General features: G+C 38.0%; 1 protein-coding gene and 1 pseudogene across 3 annotated transcripts in view; one reads left to right on the forward strand and one right to left on the reverse strand.

Annotated features, from left to right (window-relative positions):
- NSUN7 (NOP2/Sun RNA methyltransferase family member 7) overlaps positions 1-27,284 on the forward strand; it is a 110,134-nt gene extending 82,850 nt beyond the window's left edge. For 2 of the 3 annotated variants that reach the window (XM_021101136.1, XM_003356901.4), the window contains exons 11-12: positions 7,825-7,948; positions 24,588-25,223. In XM_021101136.1, coding sequence (XP_020956795.1) covers positions 7,825-7,948; positions 24,588-25,223 — 760 coding nt within the window. Of the gene's footprint in view, positions 1-7,824; positions 7,949-24,587 lie in introns of all 3 variants that reach the window. The other variant, XM_005666617.2, reaches the window with a different exon arrangement.
- Positions 10,092-10,380, reverse strand: LOC100620934 (annotated as a pseudogene).

Consider the following 27,493-nt stretch of genomic DNA (forward strand, 5'->3'; position numbering starts at 1 on the left):
TTTTCCTAGGAGATCCTCGAAAAACTACAGGAAGGTCTGGCCCAGATTCCTGTGGATTATCTGCTTTGCCCTGGGACCAGTGCATATGAAAGCCTGTGTTCACCTTTCAAGAATGGGGTCTCCATTTCCCGCTGTCCTGTGGAGTTCCTGTGCACAAGCCCCATAGGCCTTCAATGCCAAATGCTCCAGGGGCTCCTTCTCCCACTGCCAGATCCCCAGGCGTGGGAACCTGATAGGTGACTCACCTACCCCCTGTAGGTGAGTCTCTGTGATACAGTTGTTTCCAGTCTGTGGGCCACCACCTGGCCGATAATGGGGTTGCTTATATTGCCTAATCTCCCCTCCTACTGTCTTGATGTGGCCTCTTCTTTGTCTTTTGGATTAGGTTATTGTTTTTGATAGTTTGCAGTCTATTTGGTTGAAGGTAGTTTAGCAATTGGTTATAATTTTGTTGCTTTTATGAGAGAAAGTGAGCTCCAGTCCTTCTACTCCACCATCTTAATCCTCTTTATTGCTATTTTTAGAATTGACATATAGTTGATTTACAATATTGTGGTAATTTCAGGTGTACAGCAAAGTGATTTAGTTATATATGTATTTTTTCCAGTTTATTTTCCATTACATGTTTTTACAGGGTGTTGAATATAGTTCTCTTTGCTATAAATTTTTGTTGCTTATCTATTTTACATATAGTAGTTTGAATTTTAATACAATATTCCTGATTTGTCCCTTCTTCCTTTCCCTTTCCCCTTTGCTAACCATAAGTTTCTGTTTTATGTTTGAGTCTGTTTCTCATATATATATATACATATATTCATTTGTATTATATATAGATTCCACATATAAGGATATAATATTTGTCTCTCTCTGTCAGACCTCACTCAGTATAATGTTCTCTAGGTCCACCCATGTTACTACAAATAACAATGTTACCTCTTTTTTTATGACTAATATATATAATCACATCTTCCTATATATAGATTTCACATATAAGTGATAGCATATGCTGTTGGTATCTTGTTGACTAATTTCACTTAGCATGATAATTGCTAAGTCCATCTGTGTTTCTGCAAATGCCACTATTTCATTCCTTTTTATGGCTCAGTCATATTCCATCGTGTATAGGTACCACATCTTCTTGATCCACTCCTCTGTCGATGGACATTTAGGTTGCTTCTATGTCTTGGCTATTGAAAATAGTGCTACAGTGAACATCAGAGTACATGTGTCTTTGTGAGTCATGGTTTTCGCTGGATAGGTGCCCAGGAGTGGGATTGCTGGATCAAATGGTAATTCTATGTTTAGTTTTCTGAGGAATCTCCATACTGTTTTCCACAGTGGTTGCACCAATTTACATTCTCACCAGCAGTGTAATAGGGTTCCTTTTTCTCTACACCCTCTCCAACACTTATTATTTATAGACTTTGGATGATGGCCATTCTGGCTTGGTATAAGGTGATACCTCATAGTAGTTTTGATTTGCATTTCTCTAATAATGAGTGATGCTGAACATCTTTTCATGGTGTTTTTTGGCCATTTGTATGTCTTCTTTGGAGAACTGTCTGTTTAGATCTTCTGGCCACTTTTTGATGGGGTTGTTTGTTTTTTTGGGATTGAGCTGCAGAAGGTGTTTATAAATTTTGGAGATTAATCCCTTGTCAGTTGCTTTATTTGCAAATATTTTCTCCCATTCTGTGCGTTGTCTTTGTGTTTTGTTTAGGGTTTCCTTTGCTGTGCAGAAACTTTTAAGTTTAATTAGGTACCATTTGTTTATTTTTATTTTTACTGTCATTGCTCTAAGAGGTGGATCTGAGAAGACGTTGCTGTCATTTATGTCAGAGAGTGTTTGCCTATGTTTTCCTCTAAGAGTTTTATAGTGTCTAGTCTTATATCTAGGTCTTCAATCCATTTTGAGTTTATTTTTGTGTATGGTGTTAGGGAGTGTTCTAATTTCATTCTTTACATGTGGCTGTCCAGTTTTCCCAGCACCACTTATTGAACAGGCTGTCTTTTCTCCATTGTCTATTCTTGCCTCCTTTGTCATAGATTAGTTGACAGTAGATGTGCAGGTTTAATTCTGGGATTTCTGTCCTGTTCCACTGATCTACATTTCTGTCTTTGTGTCACTACCATATGGTTTTGATGACTGTAGCTTTGTAGTATTAGTCTGAAGTCTGGGAGCTTGATTCCTCCAGCTCCATTTTTCTTTCTCAGGATGGCTGTGGATATTCTAGGTCTTTTGTGCTTCCAAACAAACTTTAAGGTATTTTGTTTTAGTTCCGTGAAAAATGTCCTTGGTAATTTGATAGGGATTGCATTGAATCTGTAGATTTCCTTGGGTAGTATAGTTATTTTAATGATATTGGTTCTTCCAGTCCATGAGCATGGTATATCTTTCCATCTGTTTGCGTCATCTTTGATTTCTTTCATTAGTGTTTTATAGTTTTCAGAGTACTGATCTTTTGTCTCGCTAAGTAGATTTATTCCCAAGCATTTTATTCTTTTTGATGCAGTGATAAATGGGATTGCTTCCCTAATTTCTTTTTCAGATCTTTAATTGTTACTATATAGAAATGCAGTTGATTTCTGTGTATTAATTTTGTATCCTCTGCCTTCGCCAAATTCATTGAGCTCTAACAGTTTTCTGTTAGAGCTGTCTTTAGGATTTCCTAGTTATAGTATCATGTCATCTGCAAATAGTGATAGTTTTACTTCTTCCTTTCCAATTTGGATTCCTTTTATTTCTTTTTCTTCTCTGATTGCTGTGGCTAGGACTTCCAAAACTATGCTGAATAGTAGCAGCAAGAGGGGACATCCTTGTCTTTTTCCTGATCTCAGTGGGAATTCTTTCAGCTTTTCACCATTGAGAATGATGTTAGCTGTGGGTTTGTCATACATGGGCTTTATTATGTTTAGGTAGCTTCCCTCTATGCCCACTTTCTGAAGGGTTTTTATCAGAGATGGGTGCTGGATTTTGTCAAAAGCTTTTTCTGCATTTGTTGAGAGGATCGTATGGTTTTTATTCTTCAGTTTGTTAATGTGGTGTATCACACTGATTGATTTGCAGATATTGAAGAATCCTTGCATCCCTGGGGTAAATCCCACTCGATCATGATGTATAATCCTTTGAATGTATTGTTGGATTCAGTTTGCTAGTATTTTGTTGAGGATTTTTGCATCTGTGTTCATCAGTGATACTGGCCTGTAGTTTTCTTTTTTTTTTTTTTTTTTTTTTTTTTGTGGTATCTTTGGCTGATTTTGGTATCAGGGTGATGGTGGCCTCATAGAATGAATTTGGGATTGTTCCTTCCTCTGTAATTTTTTGGAATACTTTCAGAAGGATAAGTGTTAGCTCTTCTCTAAATGTGTGATAGAATTTGCCTGTGAAGCCATCTGGTCCTGGACTTTTATCTATTGGAAGGTTTTTTTTGGGGGGGTAATTTTTTAAAATTTTGTATAATTTTTTTTCCTTTTTTTATGACTCAAATGAATTTATCACATCTGTAATTGTATAATGATCATAACAATCCAGTTTTACAGGATTTCCATCCCATAACCTAAGCACATCCCCCCACCCCCCAAACTGTCTCCTCCAGAGACCATAAGTTTTTCAGGTTCTGTGAGTCAGCATCTGTTCTGCAAAGAAGGTTAGTCTGTCCTTTTTTCAGATTCCACATGTCAGTGAAAGCATTTGATATTGGTCTCTCATTGTATGGCTGACTTCACTTAGCATGATAATTTCTAGGTCCATCCATGTTGCTAAAAATGCTGGTATTTCATTCATTTTAATGGCTGAGTAATATTCCATTGTGGATATGTACCACATCTTCTTGATCCACTCCTCTGTCGATGGACATTTAGGTTGTTTCCATGTCTTGGCTATTGCAAATAGTGCTGCAATGAACATCGGAGTGCATGTGTCTTTGTGAGTCGTGGTTTTCTCTGGGTAGGTGCCCAGGAGTGGGATTGCTGGATCAAATGGTAATTCTATGTTTAGTTTTCTGAGGAATCTCCATACTGTTTTCCACAGTGGTTGCACCAATTTACATTCTCACCAGCAGTGTAATAGGGTTCCTTTTTCTCTACACCCTCTCCAACACTTATTATTTATTGACTTTGGATGATGGCCATTCTGGCTGGTATAAGGTGATACCTCATAGTAGTTTTGATTTGCATTTCTCTAATAATGAGTGATGCTGAACATCTTTTCATGGTGTTTTTTGGCCATTTGTATGTCTTCTTTGGAGAACTGTCTGTTTAGATCTTCTGGCCACTTTTTGATGGGGTTGTTTGTTTTTTTGGGATTGAGCTGCAGAAGGTGTTTATAAATTTTGGAGATTAATCCCTTGTCACTTGCAAAGATTTTCTGTTGGAAGTTTTTAAATCACAGTTTCAATTTCAGTACTTGTGATTGATCCATTCATCTTTTCTATTTCATCTTGATTTAGTCTTGGAAGCTTGTACTTTTCTAAGAATTTGTCCATTTCTTCTAGGTTGTCCATTTTATTGGCATATAGTTGCATGTCATAGTCTCTTAGGATCCTTTGTATTTCTGTGATGTCCATTGTAACTTCTACTTTTTCATTTCTAATCTTATTGATTTGAGTCTTCTTTTTTTCTTAATAAGTCTGGCTAAGGGTTTCTCAATTTTGTTGATCTTTTCAAAGCACCAGCTTTTAGTTTCATTGATCTTTTCTGTAGTTTTCTTCATTTCTATTTCATTGATTTCTGCTCTGATCTTTATGATTTCCTTCCTTCTGCTAACTTTGGGTTTGTCTGTTCTTTTTCTGGCTGCTAGATGTAAAGCTGGGTTGTTTTTTTGAGCCTTTTCTTGTTTTCTGAAGTAGGGTCCTATTGCTCTAAACTTCCCTCTTAGAACTGCTTTTGATGCAACCCATAGGTTTTTAGATTGTTGTGTCTTTGTTGTCATGTGCTTCTAGGTATTTTTAAATGTCCTCTTTTATTTCTTCAGTGATCAAATGGTTGTTTAGTAGCATGTTGTTTAGTCTATACATGTTGGTGATTTTTGCAGTTTTTTTCTTGTTGATTTCCAGTTATATTGCGTTGTTGTGGGAAACGATGCTTGATATGATTTCAGTTTTCTTCAGTTTACTGAGGCTTGATTTGTGGCTCAGAATGTGATCTAGCCTAGAGAATGTTCCATGTGCACTTGAGAAGAATGTGTTTTGTGCTGCTTTTGGATGGAATGTTCTATAAATATCGTTTACATCCATCTGGTCTAATGCATCATTTAGAGCCTATGTTTCCTTGTTTATTTTCTGTCTGGATAATCTTCATCACTGTATGTGGGATGTTAACATCCCTCACTACTACTGTGTTATTGTCAATTTCTCCTTTTAAGGTTGTTAGCAGTTGCTTTATATATTGAGGTGATCCTATGTTAGGTGCATATGTATTTACAATTGTTATATCTTCTTGGATTGATTCTTTGATCATTCTGTAATGTCCTCCTTTGTCTCTATACATTATTTTGAGGTTTATTTTGCCTGATATGAGTATTGCAACTCCAACTTTATCTTGATTCCATATTTGCATGCAATATTTTCTTCCATCCTTATGCTTTCAATTTATATGTGTCCCTAGAACTGAAGTGGGTCTAAGACTATATATATATGGGTCTTGTTTTTGTATCCATCAGCCAGTCTACAGACATGAATTTTGAGGGGACACTATTGAATCCACATTAGTCTATCCTCTCTAGCCCTCTAATATTGGTGTCTCTTTCATATGTGAAATATATTCACCTTACTCCACCATATTCAAGTCTTCACCCATTCCAAGATAAATTATAAATTCAAAATCTCATTTAAATGTCACCAACTGGAATTCATTCTATAGTGCAGTGGGTTAAGGACTCAAGGTTGTCTCTGCAATGGCTTAGGCCACTGCTGAAGCATGGGTTCAATCCTCCAGCCAGGCACAGTGAATTACAGATCTGGTGTTTCTGCGGCTGTGGTGTAGGTTGCATCTGTGGCTAAGATTCTATCCCTGATCCAGAATGACATGGGTATGGCTGAAAAAAATTTTAAATAAATAAATGATTATCACCAACTCAGAAGAGCCCAAATGTTATCATCTAAATCTGGTATGAGTGAGACTCTGGGTATTATCTTATTATTCAAAGAAATGGGCTGTAATGTGGGGTTTTGAAGTCATTTTGTTATGCAGCATCAATGTCTGTAAAGGTAATTTACTAATATTGATTATAGATTATTACCACCATTATAAAAGACAGCATCTATGTAGCTAAAATCTATCAGAGTCTATTAGATAAATGTTTGTCGAATACCTGCCATATTCCAGGCACTCTTTTGGGTACTAGAAATATATCAAATTGACAAAAATCCCAACCTAATATTTATATCTTAGAACTAAATATGTTCCACATTGGTAAGAAATAATTATTTCCAGAGTATTCTTTACCTAATATGTAAGTGGATTTCTTTTTTGATAATTTCTATTTGGGTAGAGAACCTAGATGGATAAGCCTCAGAAATTCAGTTTGTTGGTAACGAGGTTGGTAAGAGGGGTGACTAGCAATCTTGCCTCTATGACCTACACAGCTGTTGTATTTCAGCTTGGTTCAGCATAAACATTTTAGTAACCATCACCATTTGCCCGACGCTTTGGCGTGTCATCTGAGGTCATGTGTATCTGCCTGCATCCTAAGTGACCTCTACATCCCCTTAATCTCCGCCTCAGCCATATGGAAATACTAGCTGTTTGCTGAACGTACATCTTCATGACACTTCTGGTTTTATTAATGCTCTTCTTTCTGTCCATAATTACCCTTCTTTGCCTTATTAGAAACCTACTTATTCTTTAAGACATAGCACTGATGCTTCTTCTTTTGTGAAGTCTTCATAGTTGCTCTCTCCCATGGCCAGAGTTAATTGTACCTTATTCTGTACTCCTACATAATTTTGTCTCTGTGTGGCTCAGCATTCTTATTTGGTCTTCTTTATATTATTGTATACCAATTAGTTTCTTCAACTAAATTGTAAACTGTTGAAGAGAGTTAATGTTTTATTTATGTGCTCTTCACTTAGATAATGAATGAACATGAATTTGAAATGGTTTTAAACTTTAGAATATAATATACAAAATTATTAATGAGTTCTTGATAATTTGTGGAAAATTACTGCTTTGATTAAATGTTTTAATTATAAAAGCATGGGAATATAAGAACTCTTTATTATTTATGAATGAACCATTTACTACTGAATGAAAAATTAAATAGGAAAACCAAAATATTATTTTAACCATATAAGTGATTCAAAGTCTTTTCTTCAGTATATACTTCCTTGAATACTATGTAACTCACCCATTAATAGTGAGAAAGTGATTGAGAAGAATAATATAGTGATAGGCCCATTTTAACATTGTAATTGTGCAAAAAGTAATCAAAAGAAGGAAGTCATACTTTTAGTATTTTGACATGTGAAAGTAAAAAAATGTTTTAGTCTTTGTGATTACTGTACATATTTACCTGTTTTGATAATGGACGCCTTTTTGTTAACACATTACTGACTTGCGCAAGAGTTTTTAATATGTTGAAAGGTTGTTCTTGGCATGGTCGTTTAAAGATGGAAAACTTGGGAAGTATAATAAATTGTGTACTGATGTGAAATACTAGAGCTTTTATTTTATAATAGTATTGTACTGCTTTTACATTTTTTTCTGATTTAGTATTTTTGTTGAAATAATTGGTAAAACGTAATAAAACTTGTTACAATTTATTGTCTCCCTTGATTGGCAAATAAACCATTCTAACTACTAATTTTTTGTTGTTATCTGTTGCAGGCTTAGTCCTCCTGTCCTTCCACTATGCTCCTTAATGGAAATACATTTGTCCACTGACAAATTTTTCAGAATGGAACCATCTGAAATTACCAATGGTTGTTTTCTTTCTGTTCTAACAAGGGAGGTAAGGAAAAAAATCCTAATCCATGTGGTACTTAGGAATTAAGAAACAACAAAGCCTCATAAGAGGAACCTAGGAACTTTATGAACGTTTCATAATGGTATGCTTATTTCATTAATAGCTAAAGGGCAGGAAAAAGAATTATTACTGTGTGGCCAAAGTCCCTATTTTTATCTTTTTTTAAAATGTGAATTATTTATTTAGAATGACAGAATATTTTATGTAACATTTTATATTTTTTTGTTCTTTATGTGTACACTCAAATTTTTCTTTTTTTTTAAAGTTTTGTTGAGGTATAGTTGATGTACAAGGTTGTGATAATTTCTGCTGTACAACAAAGTGATTAAGTTATATATGTACACACAACCATTCTCTTTTGGATTCTTTTGCCACGTAGATTATCACGGAATATTGCATAGAGTTCTCTGTGTAATACAACAGGTCCCTGTTGGCCAATCATTCCCTACACCTGAGTGTATATATGCAAATACCAGCCCCCCAGTCTATCCCTCCCTTCCCTGAAACCTGTCCCCCTAGGTAACCATAAGTTTTTCAAATTGGTTAGTTTGTTTCTGTTCTGCAAAAAAGTTCATTTGTATCATTTTTAAAGATTCCACATATAAGTGATATCATATGACATTTGTCTTTCACTAACTTATAATGATAATTTCTAGGTCCATCCATGTTGATGCAAATGCCATTATTTCATTATTTCTAATGGCTGAGTAATATTCTATTGTATACATGTACCACATCTTCATCCACTGGACATTTAGGTTGCTTCTATGTCTTGGCTATTATAAATAGTGCTGCAGTGAACATTGGAGTACATGCATCTTTTTTTTTTTTTTTTTTTTTTTTTTGTCTTTTTGTTGTTGTTATTGCTATTTCTTGGGCCGCTCCCGCGGCATATGGAGGTTCCCAGGCTAGGGGTCAAATCAGAGCTGTAGCCACCGGCCTACGCCAGAGCCACAGCAACACGGGATCCGAGCCGCGTCTGCAACCTACACCACAGCTCACGGCAACGCCGGATCGTTAACCCACTGAGCAAGGGCAGGGACCGAACCCGCAACCTCATGGTTCCTAGTCGGATTCGTTAACCACTGCTCCACGACGGGAACTCCAACATGCATCTTTTTAAAAAAATTCTTTTTATTATAGTTGATTTACAGTGTTCTGTCAATTTCTGCTGTACAGTAAAGTGACCCAGTTATACATATATATATATATATATATATATATATATATACACATTATTTTTCTCACATTTATCCTCCATCACGTTCCATCACAAGTGATTAGATATCGTTCCCTGTGCTACACAGCAGGATCCTATTGCTTATCCTCTCCAAACGCAATAGTTTGCATCTATTAACCCCAAACTCCCAGTCTGTCCCTCTCCCTATCCATCTCCCTTGGCAACCTCAAGTCTGTTCTCCATGTCCATGAGTTTAATTTTTTTTCTTTTTGAGAATTTACCATTTTAATCATTTAAATGTACAGTTCAGGAGTTCCCATCATGGCTCAGTGGTTAACGAATCTGACTAGGAACCATGAGGTTGAGGGTTCGATCCCTGGCCTCACTCAGTGGGTTAAGGGACTGGTGTTGCTGTGAGCTGTGGCGTAGGTCACAGATGTGGCTCAGATCCCGCGTTTACTGTGGCTCTGGCTTAGGCCGGTGGCTACAGCTCCGATTCGATCCCTAGCCTGGGAACCTCATTATGCCGTGAGTGCGCCCTAGAAAAAGACAATAAATAAATAAATGTACAGTTCAGTGGCATTAAGTAACTCACATTGTTGTGCAACTATCATTATCATCCTCCTCCAGAACTTTTTCATCTTCCCAAATTGAAACTCAATATTCTTTAAATAATAATTTCCTACTCCCCTACTCCCAAGACTTTTTAGGCAACCACGATTCTTCTCTTTTTGACTCAGTTCCTCTTTGACTTAATAAAAGAAAGGGTCCACTACTGACTAGTGGTATTGATTCTACATATGCAGGCCTTCTTGTATATGCGTGATTGGGTTTAATGTAATAAAGGTGAGAGAAAATGGGGTTGTGGAAAGAAAAGAGGTAGAGACAAATGAATAAGGGTTTTTATGCTGGGCCTCCTAGTCACAGGCCTCAGCATCCCTGCCATGGATCTGCCCGATTCTTTCACATGAAGAAATTGATCTTGTGAGCCATTTCCATGTCATAGATTCGCCGGCAGATTTCATAGCTTTTCCTCTGTCGTCGATGGCAAGGCTTCTCATAGTACCACTGCCGCTTTATGTCCTCAATCAGCCCATCCATGGTGAGGATTCTGTTTAGGGTCCTGTATGCACCTTCCACGTTCCTTTCCTGTACCATCACAGTCCTGGCAATGAACTTCAGATGCTTTGCCATGACCTTGGATTTAAGTCGTCAGTCTGCAGGACCTCACTTTCCCCAAACCAGGGACACAGCCCTCACTCCTCAGCACCCCACCAACACGAAGCCTGCCTCAAGCGGAAGTGACTGTTTATTTTCTGTAGATAGGTATATTTGTGCCATATATTAGATTCCAGATATAAGTAATATCTTATGGTATTTGTCTTTTTTTCCCAACTTACTTCACTTAGTATGAGAGTCTCTAGTTCTATCCATGTAGCTGCAAATGGCATTTTGTTTTTTATGGCTGAGTAGTATTCCATTGTGTATATGCACCACATCTTCTTAATCCATCCATCGATGGACAATTAGGTTGTTTCCATGTCTTAACTATTGTGAATAGCACTGCAGTGAACATAGGGGTGCCTGTATCTTTTTCAATGAAAATTTTGTCTGGATATATGCCCAGGAGTAGAATTGCTGGAGCATATGGTAATTCTATGTTTAGTTTTCTGGAATACCTCCATGTTGTTTTCTATAGTGGTTATACCAATTTACAGTCCCACCAACAGTGTAGGAGGGTTCTCTTTTCTTCACACCCTCTCAAGCCTTTGTTATTTGTAGACTTACTGATCATGGCCATTCTGACTGGTGTGAGGTGGTATATCAGTGTAATTTTGATTTGCATGTCTCTGATAATTAGTGATGTTGAGCACTTTCATGTGTCTGTTGGCCATTTGTTTGTATGTCTTCTTTGGAGAAATGTCTGTTTAGGTCTTCTGCCCATTTTTCAACTGGGTTGTTTGTTTTTTTGCTATTGAGTGGTATGAGCTGTTTGCATATTTTGGAGATTAAGCCCTTGTTGGTTGCATCATTTGAAACTATTTTCTTCCATTTTGTAGGCTATTTTGTTTTTCTTCTTTTCTTTTTTTGCTTTTTAGGGCTGCACTTGTGGCATATGGAAGTTCCCAGGCTAGGGGTCTAATCAGGGCTGTAGCTACTTGTTTGTGCCACAGCCACAGCAATGCAGGGTCTGAACCACATCTTTGACCTATACCATAGCTCATGGCAACACCAGATCCTTAACCCACTGAGCAAGGCCAGTGATCAAACCTGCATGCTCATGGATGCTAGTCAGATTCATTAACTGCTGAGTCATGATGGGAACTCCTGTTTTTATTTTTTAATAGTTTCCTTTATTATGCAGACGCTCATAAGTTTGATTAGGTCCCATTGGTTTATTTTTGTTTTATTTCTATTGCTTTGGGAGATTGACCTAAAAAACATTTGTACAGTTGATGTCAGAGAATGCTTTGCCTATGTTCTCTTCTAGGCATTTTATGGCATCTTGTCTTATGTTTAAGTCTTTTAGCCATTCTGAGTTTGTTTTTGTGCATGGTGTGACAGTGTGTTCTAGTTTCATTGATTTACAGGCAGCTCTCCAGTTTTGCCAGCACCACTTGTTGAAGAGACTATCTTTTTACCATTTTATATTCTTGCCTCCTTTGTCAAAGATTAATTGACCATAGCTGTCTGGGTTCTCTATTCTGTTCCATTGGTCTGTATGTCTGTTTTTGTACCAGTACCACACTGTCTTGATTACTGCAGCTTTGTAATATTGTCTGAAGTCTGGGAGAGTTATGCCTGCTGCTTGGTTTTTGTTCCTTAGGATTGCTCTGGCAATTCTGAGTCTTTTATGGTTCCATGTAAATTTTTGGATTATTTGTTCTAGTTCTGTGAAAAATGTCATGAGTAATTTGATAGGGATTGCATTGAATCTGAGATTGCTTTGGGTAATATGGCCATTTTAGCAATATTAATTCTTCCAATCTAGGAGCATGCACTATCTTTCCATTTCTTTGAATCCTCTTTAATTTCCTTGATTAGTGTTTTATATTCTCAGCATATAATTCTTTCACTTCCTTGGTCAGGTTTTATTCCTAGGTATTTAATTTTTGGGGGTGTGATTCCTAGGTATTGTATTTTTATATTTCTTTTTGTAATATTTCATTATTAGTATACAGAAATACAACTGACTTCTGAATGTTAATCTTGTATCCTGCTCCTTTGCTGAATTCATTGATCAGTTGGAATAGTTTTTGTATAGAGTCCTTAAGGTTTTCTTTTTTTTTTTTTTTTTTACAGCACTATTAGCATCTGCCAAGTTTCTTCCCATTTTTTTTTTTTTTTTGTCTTTTTGTTGTTGTTGTTGTTGTTGCTATTTCTTGGGCCGCTCCCGAGGCATATGGAGGTTCCCAGGCTAGGGGTCGAATCGGAGCTGTAGCCACTGGCCTACGCCAGAGCCACAGCAACGCTGGATCCGAGCCGCATCTGCAACCTACACCACAGCTCACGGCAACGCCGGATCGTTAACCCACTGAGCAAGGGCAGGGACCGAACCCGCAACCTCATGGTTCCTAGTCGGATTCGTTAACCACTGCGCCACGACGGGAACTCCTAAGGTTTTCTATATACAGTATCATGTCATCTGCATAGAGTGACAGTTTTACCTCTTCTCTTACAATTTGGATACCTTTTATTTCATTTGTCTGATTGCTGTGGCTAAGACTTCCAATATTATGTTGAATAAAAGTGGTGAGGGAGAGCATCCTTGCCTTCTTTTAGATTTTAGTGGGAAGGCTTTCCATTGAGTATTATATTGGCTGTAGGTTTGTTATAAATGGCTTTTTTTATGTTAAGCTATGGTCCCTCTGTACCCGCTTTGGTAAGAGTTTTTATCATGAATTGATGTTGGATTTTATCAAATGCTTTTTCTGCATACATCAAGATGATCATTTGTTTTCTGACTTTCCTTTTGTTAATGTGGTATATGACATTGATTGATTTGCATACGTTGAACTATCCTTGTGAACTTGGGATGAATCCCACATGGTCGTGGTGTATGATCTTTTTTACATGTTGTTGGATTTGGTTGGCTAAAATTTTGTTGAGAATTTTTGTGTCTGTATTCATCAAAGATATTAGCCTATAATTTTCTTTTTTGGTAGTATCTTTATCTGGTTTTATATTAGGGTGATGGTAGCTTTGTAATGTGTTTTGCGATTATTCCTTCTTCAACCTTTTGGAAGGGTTGAAGAAGGATGGGTATATGTTCTTCTTTGTATGTCTGGTAGAATTCTCCTGTGAAGCCATCTAGTCCTGGACTTTTGTTTGTAGAGAGTGTTTTTATTACATATTCAATTTGAATTCTAGTGATAAGTCTGTTCAGTTGATCTGTTTCTTCTTGATTGAGTTTTGGCAGGCTGTATGTCTCTAGAAAGTTGTATATTTCTTCTGGGTTGTCAAATTTGCTGGCAAATAATTGTTCATAGTATTTTCTTATGTTTTTTTTTTTTTATATATTTCTGCAGTATCCATTGAGATTTCTCCTTTCTCCTTTCTTATTTCATCGATTTGAGTTTTTTCTTTCCTCTTATTGGTGAGTCTGGCCAGAGGTTTTTTTTATTTTGCTTACCCTTTCAAAGAAGCAGCTCCTGGTTTTATTGATTTTTTTTCTATTGTTTTTTGAATCTCTGTTTTATTGATTTCTTCTCTGATCTTTATGATTTCCTTCCTTCTGCCAACTTTAGGTTTTGTTTATTCTTCTTTTTCTAATTCCTTTAGGTGGTAGTTTAAGTATTTAATTAGAGGTGTTTTTTTTTTTTTCCTTTTTTTGAGGAAGGGCTGTATTGCTATGAACTTCCCTTTAAGAGCTCCCTTTGTGGCATCCCATAGATTTTAAATGGTTGTGTTTTCATTATCATTTATCTTGAGGTATATTTTAATTTCCCTTTTGATGTCCTCATTGACCCATTGGTTTTTTTGGCAGCATGTTGTTTAGTTTCCATGTAGTTAGTTTTTTCTTATTTCTTTTCCTGTGGTTGATTTCTAGTTTCATGCCATTGTGGTCAGAGAAGGTAACTCGAAATAATTTCTATACTCTTAAATTTGTTGAGGTTAGTTTTGTGCCCCACTGCATGGTCAGTCCTTGAGAATGTTCCATGTGCAGTTGAAAAGAATGTTTATTCTGATTTTTTTGGGAGGGTGTAATGTCCTGAAAATATTACTTAAGTCTGAGCTTTCTATTCTGTCATTTAGGATCTCTGTTGCCTTATTGATTTTCTGTCTAGAGGATCTGTCCATTGATATGAATGGGGTGTTAAAGTCTCCAGTGATTATTCTATGCCTATCAGTTTCTCCTTTTATGTCTTTTAGTGCTTGTTGTATGTATTTGGTTGCTGCTATATTAGGGGCATATATATTGACAAGTGTAATATCCTCTTCTTGAGTTGATCCTTTTATCATTAAATAGTGTCCTTCCTTTCTTTCTTTATGGCCCTCATTATAAAGTCTATTTTGTCTGGTGTGAGTATTGCAACTCCTGCTTTCATGTCTTTTCCATTTGCATGAAATATCTTCCTCCATCCCCTCACTTTCAATTTGTATGTGTCTTTTGCCCTAAAGTGAGTCTCTTATAGGCAGCAAATTGTAGGCTTTTGATTTTTTATCCAGTCTGCCATTCTATGTCTTTTGATTGGAGCATTCAGTCCATTGACATTTAAGGTAATTATTGATAAATATGTGTTTATTGCCATTTTAAACCTTGTTTTCTGTTGATTCTGTGTTTCTCCTTTGTTCATTTTTATGGTTGGATGATTTCCTTTTATGCTTGTGTCCTCTTCTTTTTAGGTTTTGTGAATGTTTGTTTGATTTTGACTTGTGGTTGCCTTGTTTTTCATGTATGTTAACCCCTTCTTATAAGTGTTTGCTTTAGCCTGATAGTCACATAGGCTCAAACACATTCTTTAAAAAAAGGTAGATTTTCTTATTTTCCTTCCCCACATTTTATGATTTTGATGTCCTTCAACATCTTTATGTTTATCCTTTTGCTGTTCCTTGTGTTTGTCACTTTTACAGCTTTTTTCCCCCTTTTACTGACTTATTTAAGTGATTGCTTTCCAACTGTGATTTCCTCCATCCTATTTCTTCTTCCTTCTTTTTTATTTAGAGGAGCCCTTTCAGTATTTCTTTTAGAATGGGTTTACTATTGCTGTACTCTTGTAATTTTTGCTTTTTGGATAAATTATTTATTTCTCCTTCTATTTTAAATGATATTCTTGCTGGGTAGAGTATTCTAGGCTGCAGTTTTTCCCTTTTAGAACTTTGAGTGTATCTTGGCACACTCTTCTGTCCTGTATTGTTTCTATAGAGAAATCAGCTGATAGCCTTATGGGGCAGGGGATCCCTTATAATTAACTCTTTGTTTTTATCTTGCTGCCTTTACAATCCTCTCTTTAACTCTTGCCATTTTTATTATGTCTTGGTGTGGGCCTGTTTGGGTTCAACCTGTTCGAGGCCCTCTGTGCTTCCTGTATCTTAATATCTGCTTCCTTTCGATTTGGAAAGTTTTCAGCCATAATTTCTTCAAATATATTTTCAATCCCCTTTTCTTTTTCTCCTCCTTCTGGAATCCTTATTATGTGTAGATTGGTCTGCTTTGTATTATCCCATAGCTCTCTTATATTGCTTTCATGTTTTCTCATTTGGTTTTCTCTCTCCTTTCCTGATTGGGTGATTTTTAGTTTTTTGAGGACTGTTCATCCTCAAAGTCACTGATTTGTTCCTCTGCATTATTCATTCTGCTCTTCAGTGCCTCTAACTCAGCGTGCATCTCTGCAAATGAATTTTCTAATTTTTCTCAGCTCCTCCTTATATTTTCTGCATTACTGTTCCTTATATTTTCTGCATTACTGTTCCTATCCACTCTTAATTACTTCATATTCACTCTCAATTCCTTCGGTATTTACACTATTTTTTTTTTGTTGTTGGTCTTTTTGCCTTTTCTTGAGCCACTTCTGTGGCATATGGAGGTTCCCAGGCTAGGGGTCTAATCGGAGCTGTAGCCACCGGCCTACGCCAGAGCCACAGCAATGCGGGATCCAAGCCGCATCTGCAACCTACACCACAGCTCATGGCAATGCCAGATCCTTAACCCATTGAGCAAGGCCGTGGAGCAAACCTGCAACCTCATGGTTCCTAGTCAGATTTGTTAACCACTGAGCCACGACAGGAACTCCTACACTATCTTCTTTTTGTACTCAGTGTCTGTTAGACTGCAGAGGTCTGTTTAATTGTTTACTCCTTCAGGGAAATTCTCTTTGTTATTTTAACTGGGAATGATTCCTGAGCTGCTTTATTTTGGTTATGTTTTTCTTATTCTATGAGTTTAGGGAAAACAACTACTGTAGTCTTGGATAGGGCTATTTATATGTGAGAGCCCCCATGGCATTTTGTGAGAGCTTACTAATTATTTTTGGAATGAAGGCTGCCTTTGGTTTGGATGCTTGCTATCACTTTCCTCAATGTGTCCAGGCTATTATCTTAAAAGGGTGCTGCATGTGCTTCCAGGGAGTTGGAAGCAATGGTCAGGGCTAGTTGCCATTGCCTTGATGCTGGGTCCTTGACAGTGGAAAGTACCTGTGGGGAGGTGATGCAGGCTGTTCTTGCTAGCAGAGCCCTAGGAAGTGGCGGTGACCCTTAGGCTGGTGTAGGTGGTGCCTGCAGCATTTTGCAGTGTCAGTTTCAGGGCATGTGCATTCCTAGGGGAGTGAGAGCAACAACAGGTAGTACTTGGTTATAGTGCTCTTTTCTGAATCCATCTCAGAGGTGACTGGGGCTGCAGGTGGTTGTGATCCACTCCCACCTCTGGAGTCTGAGATGACTATAGTGGTTTGCCTCCACCACTTGTAGACCACAGAAGAGGTGCCACAACCTCTAGCCCACGCAAGAGGGGCCTGTTATCTGTAGCCCATGCAAGGGGGGCCTCACCACTCATAGCCCTGCCATCTGAGAGTCCATACACATTGAGAGAAAGATATTTCTATGGAGCTCCATCCTTCTTCCTTTGCTCTCTCCAACAATGGTGCCTTTCTTCTCCTTCAGGCCCAGACCTCTTCCTGCATTCCCTTGGCTGTAGCACTCTGTTCCCCAGCCCTTGGCACACTGCTCCCTGGTCCCTCAGGCTGTCTCCAACCCTAGTCCTCTCCCCAGAACTGATGTCTGGAGCCTGAATCTCAGTGCCCTGCTCTGTGGCACTGAGATTCTCAGGCTGTGGTGTCCTGGGAGGTGGTATCCATGGTCTGTGCAACTCTCTCTCTGCTTTGCCCTCTTCAGTCCAGCTGCTGTGCTTTTCCCTGAGGCTTTGATATCCCTTTGTTTCAGCTGATCTCCCTGTCATTTAGGCAGCTTTCTGGGGCAGGGGGTGGGTCACTTATTCTTTCACAGTTCCCTCTCAGGAGTGCGAGTCCCATTCTGATTTCTTTCTTTCTTTTTTTTTTTTTTTTTCTTTTCTTATACCCAATTATGTGGAGGGTTTCTTGCCCTTTGCGGAGTTTTAAAGTATTCTGCCAGAGTTCAGTAGTTATTCTATGTGAATCGTTCTACATGTAGATGGTTTTTTTGGATCTGTTTATGGGAGAAGGTGAGCTCCTCATCTTACTTCTCTGCCATCTTTATCCCACCTCCTATGTATCTTTTTGAATTAAGGTTTTCTCTGGATAGATGCCCAGGAGTGGGATTGCTGAATCATATGGTAGTTCGATTTTTAGTTTTTTGAGGACTCTTCATACTGTTTTCCGTAGTGGTTGAATCAATTTGCATTCCCACCAACAGTGAAAGTGGGTTCCCTTTTCTCTACACCCTCTCAATATTTATTGTTTGTAGACTTTTTGATGATGGCCATTCTGGGTGATATAAAGTGGTACCTCATAGAAGTTTTTGACTTGTGTTTCTCTAGTGATGTTGAGCATCTTTTCATGTGTTTTTTGGCCATCTGTATGTCTTCTTAGGATAAATGTCTTTTAGATCATCTGCCCATTTTTGATGGGGTTTATTTTTTTCATTATTGAACTGCAGGAGGTGTTTGTATATTTTGGAGATTAATCCCTTCTCTTTGCTTCATTTGAAAATATTTTCTCCCATTCTGAGGGTTGTCTTTTCATCTTGTTTATGGTTTCCTTTGCTGTACAAACCTTTTAAGTTCAACTAGGACCTACTTACTTTTTTTTAAATTGTAATTACTCTAGGAGGTTGGGTCTGAGAAGATATTGCTGAAGTTTATGTCAGAGAAATTCATTTTCATTTTATTTTTGTGTATGGTGTTAGTGGGTTGTTTTTTTGTTTTTGTTTTTGTTTTTTCTTTTTAGGGCCACACCTGTGGCATATGGAGATTCCCAGGCTAGGGGTCGAATTGGAGCTGTAGCCCCCAGCCTATGCCACAGCACCAGATCTGAGCCATGTCTGTGACCTACACCACAGTTCAGGGCAACACCAGATCCTTAGCCCACTGAGCAGGACCAGGGATTGAAGCTGCATCCTCATGGATGCTAGTTAGATTCATTTCTGCTGAGCCATGACAGGAACTCCTAGAGAGTATTTTAATTTCATCTTCTACATGTAGCTGTCCAGTTGTCCCAATACTAATTATTGAAGAGACTGTATTTTCTCTGTTGTATAGTCTTGCCTCCTTTGTCATAGATTAGTTGACCATAGGTGCATAAGTTTATTTCTGGGCTTTCTATTCTGTTCCACTGATCTATATTTCTGTTTTTGTGCCAGTACCATACTGCCATACTGTTTTGATGACTGTAGCTTTGTAGTATAGCCTGAAGTCTGGGAACCTGATTAGTCCAGCTCCATTATCTCAGGATTTCTTTGGCTATGTGGGGTCTTTTACGTGTTTCCATACAAATTAAAAAAATTTTTTTTGTTCTAGTTCTATGAAAAAAAGTCATTGGTAATTTGATAGGGATTGCATTGAATCTGTAGATTGCCTTAGGTGGCATAGTCATTTTGACAATATTGATTCTTCCAATCCAAGAGCATGGTATGTATTTCTATCTCTTTGTGTCATCTTTGATTTTTTTCATCAGTGTCTTATGGTTTTCAGAGTACAGATCTTTTGTACCTTTAAGTAGGTTCATTTCAAGGTATTTTTATTTTTTATTTTTTTGATGCAGTGGTGAATGGGATTGTTTCCCTAATTTCTCTTTCTAATCTTTCATTGTTAGTGTATAGAAGTACAAGCTTTCTGTGTATTAATTGTGTATCCTGCAACTTTACCAGATTCATTGGTGAACTCTTAACAGTTTTCTGGTAGTGCCTTTTGAGGATTTTCTAGGTATAGGATCACATCATCTGTAAAGAGTGATAGTTTTATGTCTTTCTTTCCAAATTGGATTCCTTTTATTTCTTTTTCTTCTCTGATTGCCCTTGCTAGGACTTCCAAGACTATGTTGAATAAAAGTGTCAAGAGTGAACATCCTTGTTTTGTTCCTGATCTTAGCAAGAATTCTTTCAGCTTTTCACCATTGAGAATGATATTAGCTGTGGGTGTCTCATATATAGCCTTTATTATGTTGAGGTAGGTTCCCTCTGAACCCACTTTCTGGAGGGTTTTTTATCAGAAGTGGATGCTATATTTTGTCAAAACCTTTTCTACTTCTATTGAGAAAATTGTATGCTTTTTATTCTTCAATTTGTCAATGTGGTGTATCACACTGATTGATTTGCAGGTACTGAAACACCCTTGCATTCCTGGGATAAATCCCACTTGAGCATGGTATGTGATCCTTTTAATGTATTGCCAGATTCTGTGCGCTACTATTTTCTTGAGGATTTTTGCATCTATGTTCATTGGTGATATTGGCCTGTAATTTTCTTGTTTCTGTTCTTGTTTCTTTTTTATGGCTGCATCTATGCCATATGGAAGTTCCCAGGCTAGGGTTTGAATTGGAGCTGCAGCTGTGGCCTATGCCACAGCCACAGCCACACCAGTTCCAACCACGTCTGTTACCTATACTACAGCTTGCAGCAATGCCAGATCCTTAATCCACTGAGCAAGGCCAGAGATCGAACCTACACCTAGAGACTAGAGACTAGTTGGGCTCTTAATCTGCTGAGCCACAATGAGAACTCCAAGCCTGTAATTTTCTTTTTTGTGGTATCTGTCTGGTTTTGGTTTCAGGGTGATGGTGGCTTCATAGAGTCAGTTTGGGAGTGTTCCTTCCTCTGCAACTTTTTAGAAGAGTTTCAGAAGGATAGGTGTTAACTCTGCTCTAAATTTTTGATAGAATTTGTCTGTGAAGCCGTCTGGTCCTGGACTTTTGTTTGTTGGAAGCTTTTTAATCACAGTTTCAGTTTCAGCACTTGTGATTGGTCCATTCGTCTTTTCTGTTTCTTTCTGGTTTAGTCTTGGAAGATTGTACCTTTCTAAGAATTTTTCTGTTTCTTCTGGGTTATCCATTTTATTGGCATATAGTTGCTTGTAGTGGTCTCTTAGGATCCTTTGTATTTCTGCGATGTCCATTGTAACTTCTTTTTCATTTCTAATTTTATTGATTTGTGCTCTCTCCCTTTTTTTTTCTTGATGATTCTGCTAAGAGTGTATCAATTTTGTTGATCTTTTCCAAAAACCCGTTTGTTTCATTGATCTTTTGTATTGTTTTCTCATTTCTGTGCCATTTATATCTGCTGATCGTATGCTTTCTTTAATTCTGCTAACTTTGGGTTTTATTTGTTCTTCTTTCTGTAGTTCCTTTAGGTGTAAAATTAGGTTGTTTGACATTTTTCTTGTTTCCTGAGGTAGGCTTGTATTGCGATAACTTCTCTCTTAGAACTGTTTTTGCTGCATCCCATAGGTTTTGGATTGTTGTGTCTTTGCTGTCGTTTGCTTCTAGGTATTTTTAAATTTCCTCTGATTTCTTAAGTTACCCATTGCTTGTTTAGTAGCATGTTGTTTAGTCTCCATGTGTTTGTGAGGTTTTATTTTGTTGTTGTTGTTGTTGTTTTTGCATTTTTCTTGCCATTGATATGTAGTCTTATAGCATTGTGGTCAGAGAAGTATTGAGGTGCTCCAATCTTGGTGCATATATATTTACAATTGTTTTATCTTCTTCTTGGATTGATCCTTTGATCATTCTGTAATGTCCTACTTTGTCTCTTGTAACTTTTTTTTTTTTATTTTAAGGTCTGTTTTGTCTGATATGAGTATTGCTACTCCAGCTTTCTTGTGATTTCCATTCACATGGAATATCTTCTTCCATCCTCTTTTAGTTTGTATGTGTCCCTAGAACTGAAGTGGGTCTCTTGAAGATAGCATATATATGGGTTTTGTTTTTGTATCCATTCAGCCAGTCTGTGTCTTTTGATTGGAGCATTTAGTCTGTTTACATTTAAGGTAATTATTGATATGTATGTTCTTATTGCCGTTTTGTTAATTGTTTTGGATTTGTTTTGATCTTTTATCTTCCCTTCTTCTCTTGTGTGTTTGGATTACTTTTTCTCTCTAGTGATGTGTTTGGATTACTTTTTCTCATTTGTGTATCATTTGTAGATTTTTGGTTTGCAGTTACCATAAGGTTTTGATTCAGGCATCTATATATATACACACAAGATTGTTTTTAAGTTGCTGGTCTCTTAATTGCAAATACATCTCTAGTATCCTGCATTTGTACCCTCCTTTTTTCATGATTGCTGGTTTTGGTATCATATTTGTGTGTGGATTATTTACTATTATTTCCCTTTACCAGTGAGCCTTTTCATTTGTTATTTTCTTGTTTCTAGCTGTGGCTTTCTCTTTTCCACCTAGAGAAGTTCCTTTAGTATTCATTTTAGAGCTGGTTTGGTGGTTCTGAATTCTCTTAGCTTTTGATTTCTACTTTCAATTTGAATAAGAGCCTTGCTGGATAGAGTAATCTTGGTTGGAGGTTTTTTCCTTTCATCACTTTATATCATACCACTCCCTTCAGAGTTTCTGCTGAAAAATCTGCCAATAACCTTATTGGGGTTCCCTTGTATGTTATTTGTTTCTTTTCCCTAGCTGCTTTCAGTATTTTCTCTTTGTCTTTAATTTTGGTCAGTTTGATTAATGTGTCTCAGGGTGTCCCATCTTGGGTTTGTTTTATATGGCATTCATTGTGCTTCCTAGATTTGAGTGATTCCTTTTCCATGTTAGGAATGTTTTTGGCTATTATTTCTTCAAATATTTTCCATGGCCCTTTCTCCCTTTTCCTTCTGGCACCCCTGTAATGAAGATACTGGTGTGTTTAAAGTTGTCCCAGAGTTCTCTTAGAAATGTCCTCATTTCCTTTCATTCTTTATTCTTTTCCACATCAGTGATTTCCACCAGTCTGTCTTCCACCTTTCTTATTCATTCCTTTGCCTCCTGTATTCTGCTGTGTGTTCCTTCTCGTGAATTTTTGATTTCAGTTATATATTTTACACCTCTGCTTCTTTTTTTTTTTTTTTTTTTAATCTTTTATCTCTTTAGGGCCACACTCACACCATGTGGAGGTTCCCTGGCTAGGGGTTGAATTGGAGCTGTAGCCACCAGCCTACACCACAGCCACAGCAACACAGGATTGGAGCCGCATCTGCAACCCACACCACAGCTCACAGCAATCCTGGATCTGTAACCCTTTAAACAAGGCCAGGGATTGAATCTGTGTCCTCATGGATACTATGCAGATTTGTTTCTGCTGAGCCACAATGGGAACTCCCATCTCTGCTTGTTCAATCTTTAAATCTTCTATTTCTTCGTTCAGTGTTTCTTGTAATTTATCAATCTTTGCTCCAGTTTTTCCCCCAAGATCTTATATAATCTTTACTATCATTACTCTAAAGCCTTTTTCATGGAGGTTGCTAATCTCCAGTTCATTTAGCTGTTTTTATTTTTTTTCTTATTTCATCTGGGTCATATTTCTCTGCCTTTTCATTTTGTATAGCTTTTTGTGTGGTCTCCTTTTTGCAGACTCTACGTAGGGTTACAGCCTCTCTTGATTCTGGTGTCTGCTCCCTTATGGGTGATGGTGATACAGGGGCTTGTTCCAGGCTTCCTGATAGGAGGGACTGGTGCTTGCCCACTGGTAGGTAGGGCTGAGACTTGTCCCTCTGGTGGGTGGGGCCTTGTCTCTGGATGTGATTAGAGGCAGCTGTGTGCCTAGGAGGACTTTAGCCAGTCTGTTTGCTAATGGGTGGGGCTGTGTTCCCACCCTGCTTGTCTGGATGGGGCTAGATTTTTCCAAAATGGCAGCCTCCAGGGGAGGCTATGCCAGTGACTATTCCTGGGACCTCAGCCTCCAAATGCTCTGCCCCCACAGCAAGCAACAGCTACCTCCCAGGAGATTCTCCAAGACCTACAGGTAGGTCTGACCCAGATTCTTATGGAGTCCTTGCTTTGCTCTGGGACCAGTGAACATGAAACCCTGTATTTGCCATCCAGGAGTGGAGTCTCTGTTTCCCTCAGTCCTCTATAGCTTCTACACACAAGCCTGATGGCTTTCAACACCAATTGCTCTAGGGGCTCCTCTTCCCAATGCCAGACCTCTAGGTGTGGGAACCCCACGTGGGACTTGGAACTCTCCCTCCTATGGGACAGCCTCTGTGATAGTTATTTTCCAGTTTATGGGTCACCCACCCAGTGTGTATGTGATTGCTTATGTTGAAAGTGTCCCTTGTACTGCCTTGATGTGGCTTCTTTTCTTTGGGTGTAGTATATCTTTTTTGGTAATTTTCAGTCTATTTTATGGGTGGTTGTTCAGCAGTTGTAATTTTGGTGTTTTCATGAGAGAAGGTGAGCTGAGTCTTACTCTGCTGTCTTGTCCCAGTCCTCTCTCTACTTTTATCTTTGCTCTTCTCCTGAGTGTTCTTCCCTTGCCTACTCTCGACTCCAGCCTTTCCAAGCACTTTGTCAACATTAGTTCATTTTAGGTCACAGATAATAAGTTCTGTGGGAGTTCCCGTCATGGCTCAGTGGAAATGAATCTGAGTAGCCTCCATGAGGACGAGGTTCGATCTCTGGCCTCACTCAGTGGGTTAAGGATCTGGCATTGCCATGAGCTGTGGTGTAGGTCACAGATTCACCCTGGGTCTGGTGTGGCTGTGGCTGTGGTGTAGGCCAGTGGCTACAGTTCTGATTTGACCCCTAGCCTGGGAACCTCCATATGTCATGGGTGTGGCTCTAAAAAGACAAAGGACAAAAAAAACCAAAAAAACCCACAACCCTCTGTAATTCTTTTTTTTTTTTCCTTCTACTATTGGGTTCACAAATGCGGAGTTTAAATACAAAGAAAGTCATTTCCTGAGTCTTATGGGATATATTAGAGACTAGGGCCTAAAACCCATTTTTTAAATAAACCCTTTTATTTTTACTGAAACACTGATAAATATTTGTAATATACACAGTAACAGTTAACTCCTACATTTAGTAACTGCTTCTTTAATTTACAGCGGGACCCATCTGAGACAGTGTCTGTGAAAGATGTTTTGGCCCGTGCTGCAGCGAAGGGTCTACTGGATGGGATTGAGTTGGGTAAACCTTCAAAACGGGAGAAGAAGAAGAAGAAGTCAAAAATGTCATTGCCAAAAGCTTCCACAGATAATAACATCATCCAAATGAGAATTGCTGAGTTCCTGAGTCGAGAAGCTAACGCAAATGTTAACCGGTCAGAGACATTAACAACAAAAACATCTCTTCCACAGAAAAATGCAAATCAAGTGGGTTCCTCCTCACAGGTCAGAAAATCCAGCAAGCCTGCCAGCAATCCTTTAGTGCCTACATTTATGAAGAATACGCCTCGAACCAGACTATATGAACGGCCGACAAACTTTGTAAGACCTCGCCCAGAAGACAGAATGATTGCACTGAAACCCATAGAGATTGTTTTGCCTCCAGTAATGTTGCCATTTTCCAGTTCCCAAGGGATCAGATCTCACATACCAACTCAGCATTTTTACTGTCATTGTATTGGACCGAAGACCGTCGTACCCAGCTATCTTCCCACACCATCAATACCCAGAAGAGGGGAAAAGCGTAAAGAAAACTTACCTTCTTCGCTACCCAGGCATCCTCGACCATGGCTTTGACATCTTGTGTTTTTTTACAGGGGTCAAGAGTAGTTTTTTCAAAGTGTGATATTCCTCTGAAGATTAGACATCCCTACACAAAACACTCATCCTTTTAGTCACTTAGTATCTTCTAAATGTGATTATTACCCTCAAGAGAATTGAGACCAGTGAGCATAACGTAGGTGAATTAAGGCAGAATTCAGAGATTTCAGCAGCTGGGTGCTGATCTGCTTTGGAATGTCTAGTTGTAGACTCGGTATCAGCTGTTAGAATTTGTTTCACTCTTAACTCTCAGTCTGATTTTAGGACACCAGTTTTTTGAAAAAGCTGCAACAATTTTTTCTGAAGGGAAATACTGTCTGCTTTATAACAGACTTCTTTTCGAAGTTAACTTGCGAGGCAGTTTATTAGAAAGCATATAGAAAAGATGCTCTCCAGTACTGAGTCGTCTGTAGCTTAACATGTTCAGTTACTATCAAGGTTGATTTTTCCCGTAAACATCAAAACAGCCTTTAACAGGGGATGTTGTGAGCTTTTGTGACATGACTGAGTTGAGTATGAGTAGGAAGAGCAGGAAGGTCCAAAGTTGGGGGTGTGGGTAGGTCACATGTCCATTCAGAATGAAAACTTTCTCACTGGAAGAGCTTCCAGGATCCTGAACCTATGAGTGAACGTTAAGATCTTCCTTCTGACTGTTTATGCCAAATACTGTTTTAATAAAGTGACTGTAAGCAAATTTCCATCTAAATAGTAATTCTGAGGAAGAGGCAAATCTGTCAAATACAAGTGACACTCTTACTGTTGAGGCATTTATATAAATTTCCAATTCAAAGATCAGGTCATTTCAGATGGCACACAGTAATCAAATTTGGTAAATCATTTCGGACACAATTAAAATATATTGTAGAATTACTTTAATTACATTAAAGGTCAGTTCATCTAGACCATATTATCAGTTGCCTTCCAAGAACTAGTTATAGTTATCATTTCTGAGTCTGTTGATTTTTTTGGTTTTCATCATGGCAACAGAAATTGACATTAAATCAAATAAGTTACACCTACAAATCCTACTGTTTAAAATTTTTTTCATAGACACATCCATAACGTTTGAATTTAAAGTTCTGTTTTCAAATCCAATTGTGTTGAATAGTGTTAATGTAAATTCCTAAGTTTCAATTCAGATGGCATGATTTTAGTAGAATATCATGCTCTTCAAGTTGAATATTCAGGTCTATTTCAGCCCTAAATAGTCAATAGTTTTCTCATTTGAACTGAGGACAAAAAATAGTAAATTACATTTTAGTAGTAATTTTTTTAGGTGAAGTTTTACACTTATCAGTAAAATGTGTCAGCGAAGAAAGGAAACATGACTTTTTATACTTGAACCAGACATTATCTTTAAATCCCAATTCTCATGTTAATTATGACTCTTAAAAAGTATAGAAATGTTTTAAATGCTCAGCTTATTTTACCAATTTCAAAAATCAAAAACTATATGATCTTTGCTCTAAAAATTGTAGTATGGTTTCCTCCTACTCCCACTCTCTGGCTTAGACTATTCCATGCCTCTGGGAGGCCACTGCAGCTGAACGGAACTTTAGTAAAGATTCCTGGTTACTTTTTCCCTTCCGGGAAGCTTTTCTCTCTTTCCTGCCCTCTTCCCTCTGCCCCAGGCTAAAGAGTATTCCATTGTCCAAAAGTAGCAGGTCTGAGGTTTTTATTTTCTATGATAAGTTATAAAAAGACTTGCTCTGTTATGAACTAGTTCAGGGTATTTTTCTGATCTCTATAGCAGCATGTGGTTCATGTTATGTCACAATTTTAGCCACTTCAGTATCTTGTAACATGAATACTGTCACTAAATTACTTTTCTCTTTAATAGTAAGTATATGGAGATTCTGAATTAAACCATTCATTCATTAAGCCTGTAGTTTTCTTCTTTGAGAATCTTTTAAGAAGGGCATGATCAATTACTTAAATATTTTGGTAGAGTAACAAAAATATTTTGGATAAAAACAATATTCAATTTCTAGTGGAGTTCCCATCGTGGCACAGTGGAAACAAACCTGACCAGGAGTCATGAGGATGCAGGTTCGATCCCTGGCCTTACTCGGCGGGTTGGAGATATGGCGTTGCTGTGAGCTGTGGAGTAGATCACAGATGTGGCTTGGATCCTGCATGGCTGTGGTGTAAGCTGGCAGATGTAGCACCAATTCACTCCTAGCCTGGGAACTTCCATATGCTGTGAGTGCGGCCTTAAAAAGACGGGGTGGGGGGGCGGGGGAGGG

The sequence above is a fragment of the Sus scrofa genome, chromosome 8 (genome assembly GCF_000003025.6).
Source record: "Sus scrofa isolate TJ Tabasco breed Duroc chromosome 8, Sscrofa11.1, whole genome shotgun sequence".
In the NCBI taxonomy this organism is placed as follows: Eukaryota; Metazoa; Chordata; class Mammalia; order Artiodactyla; family Suidae; genus Sus; species Sus scrofa.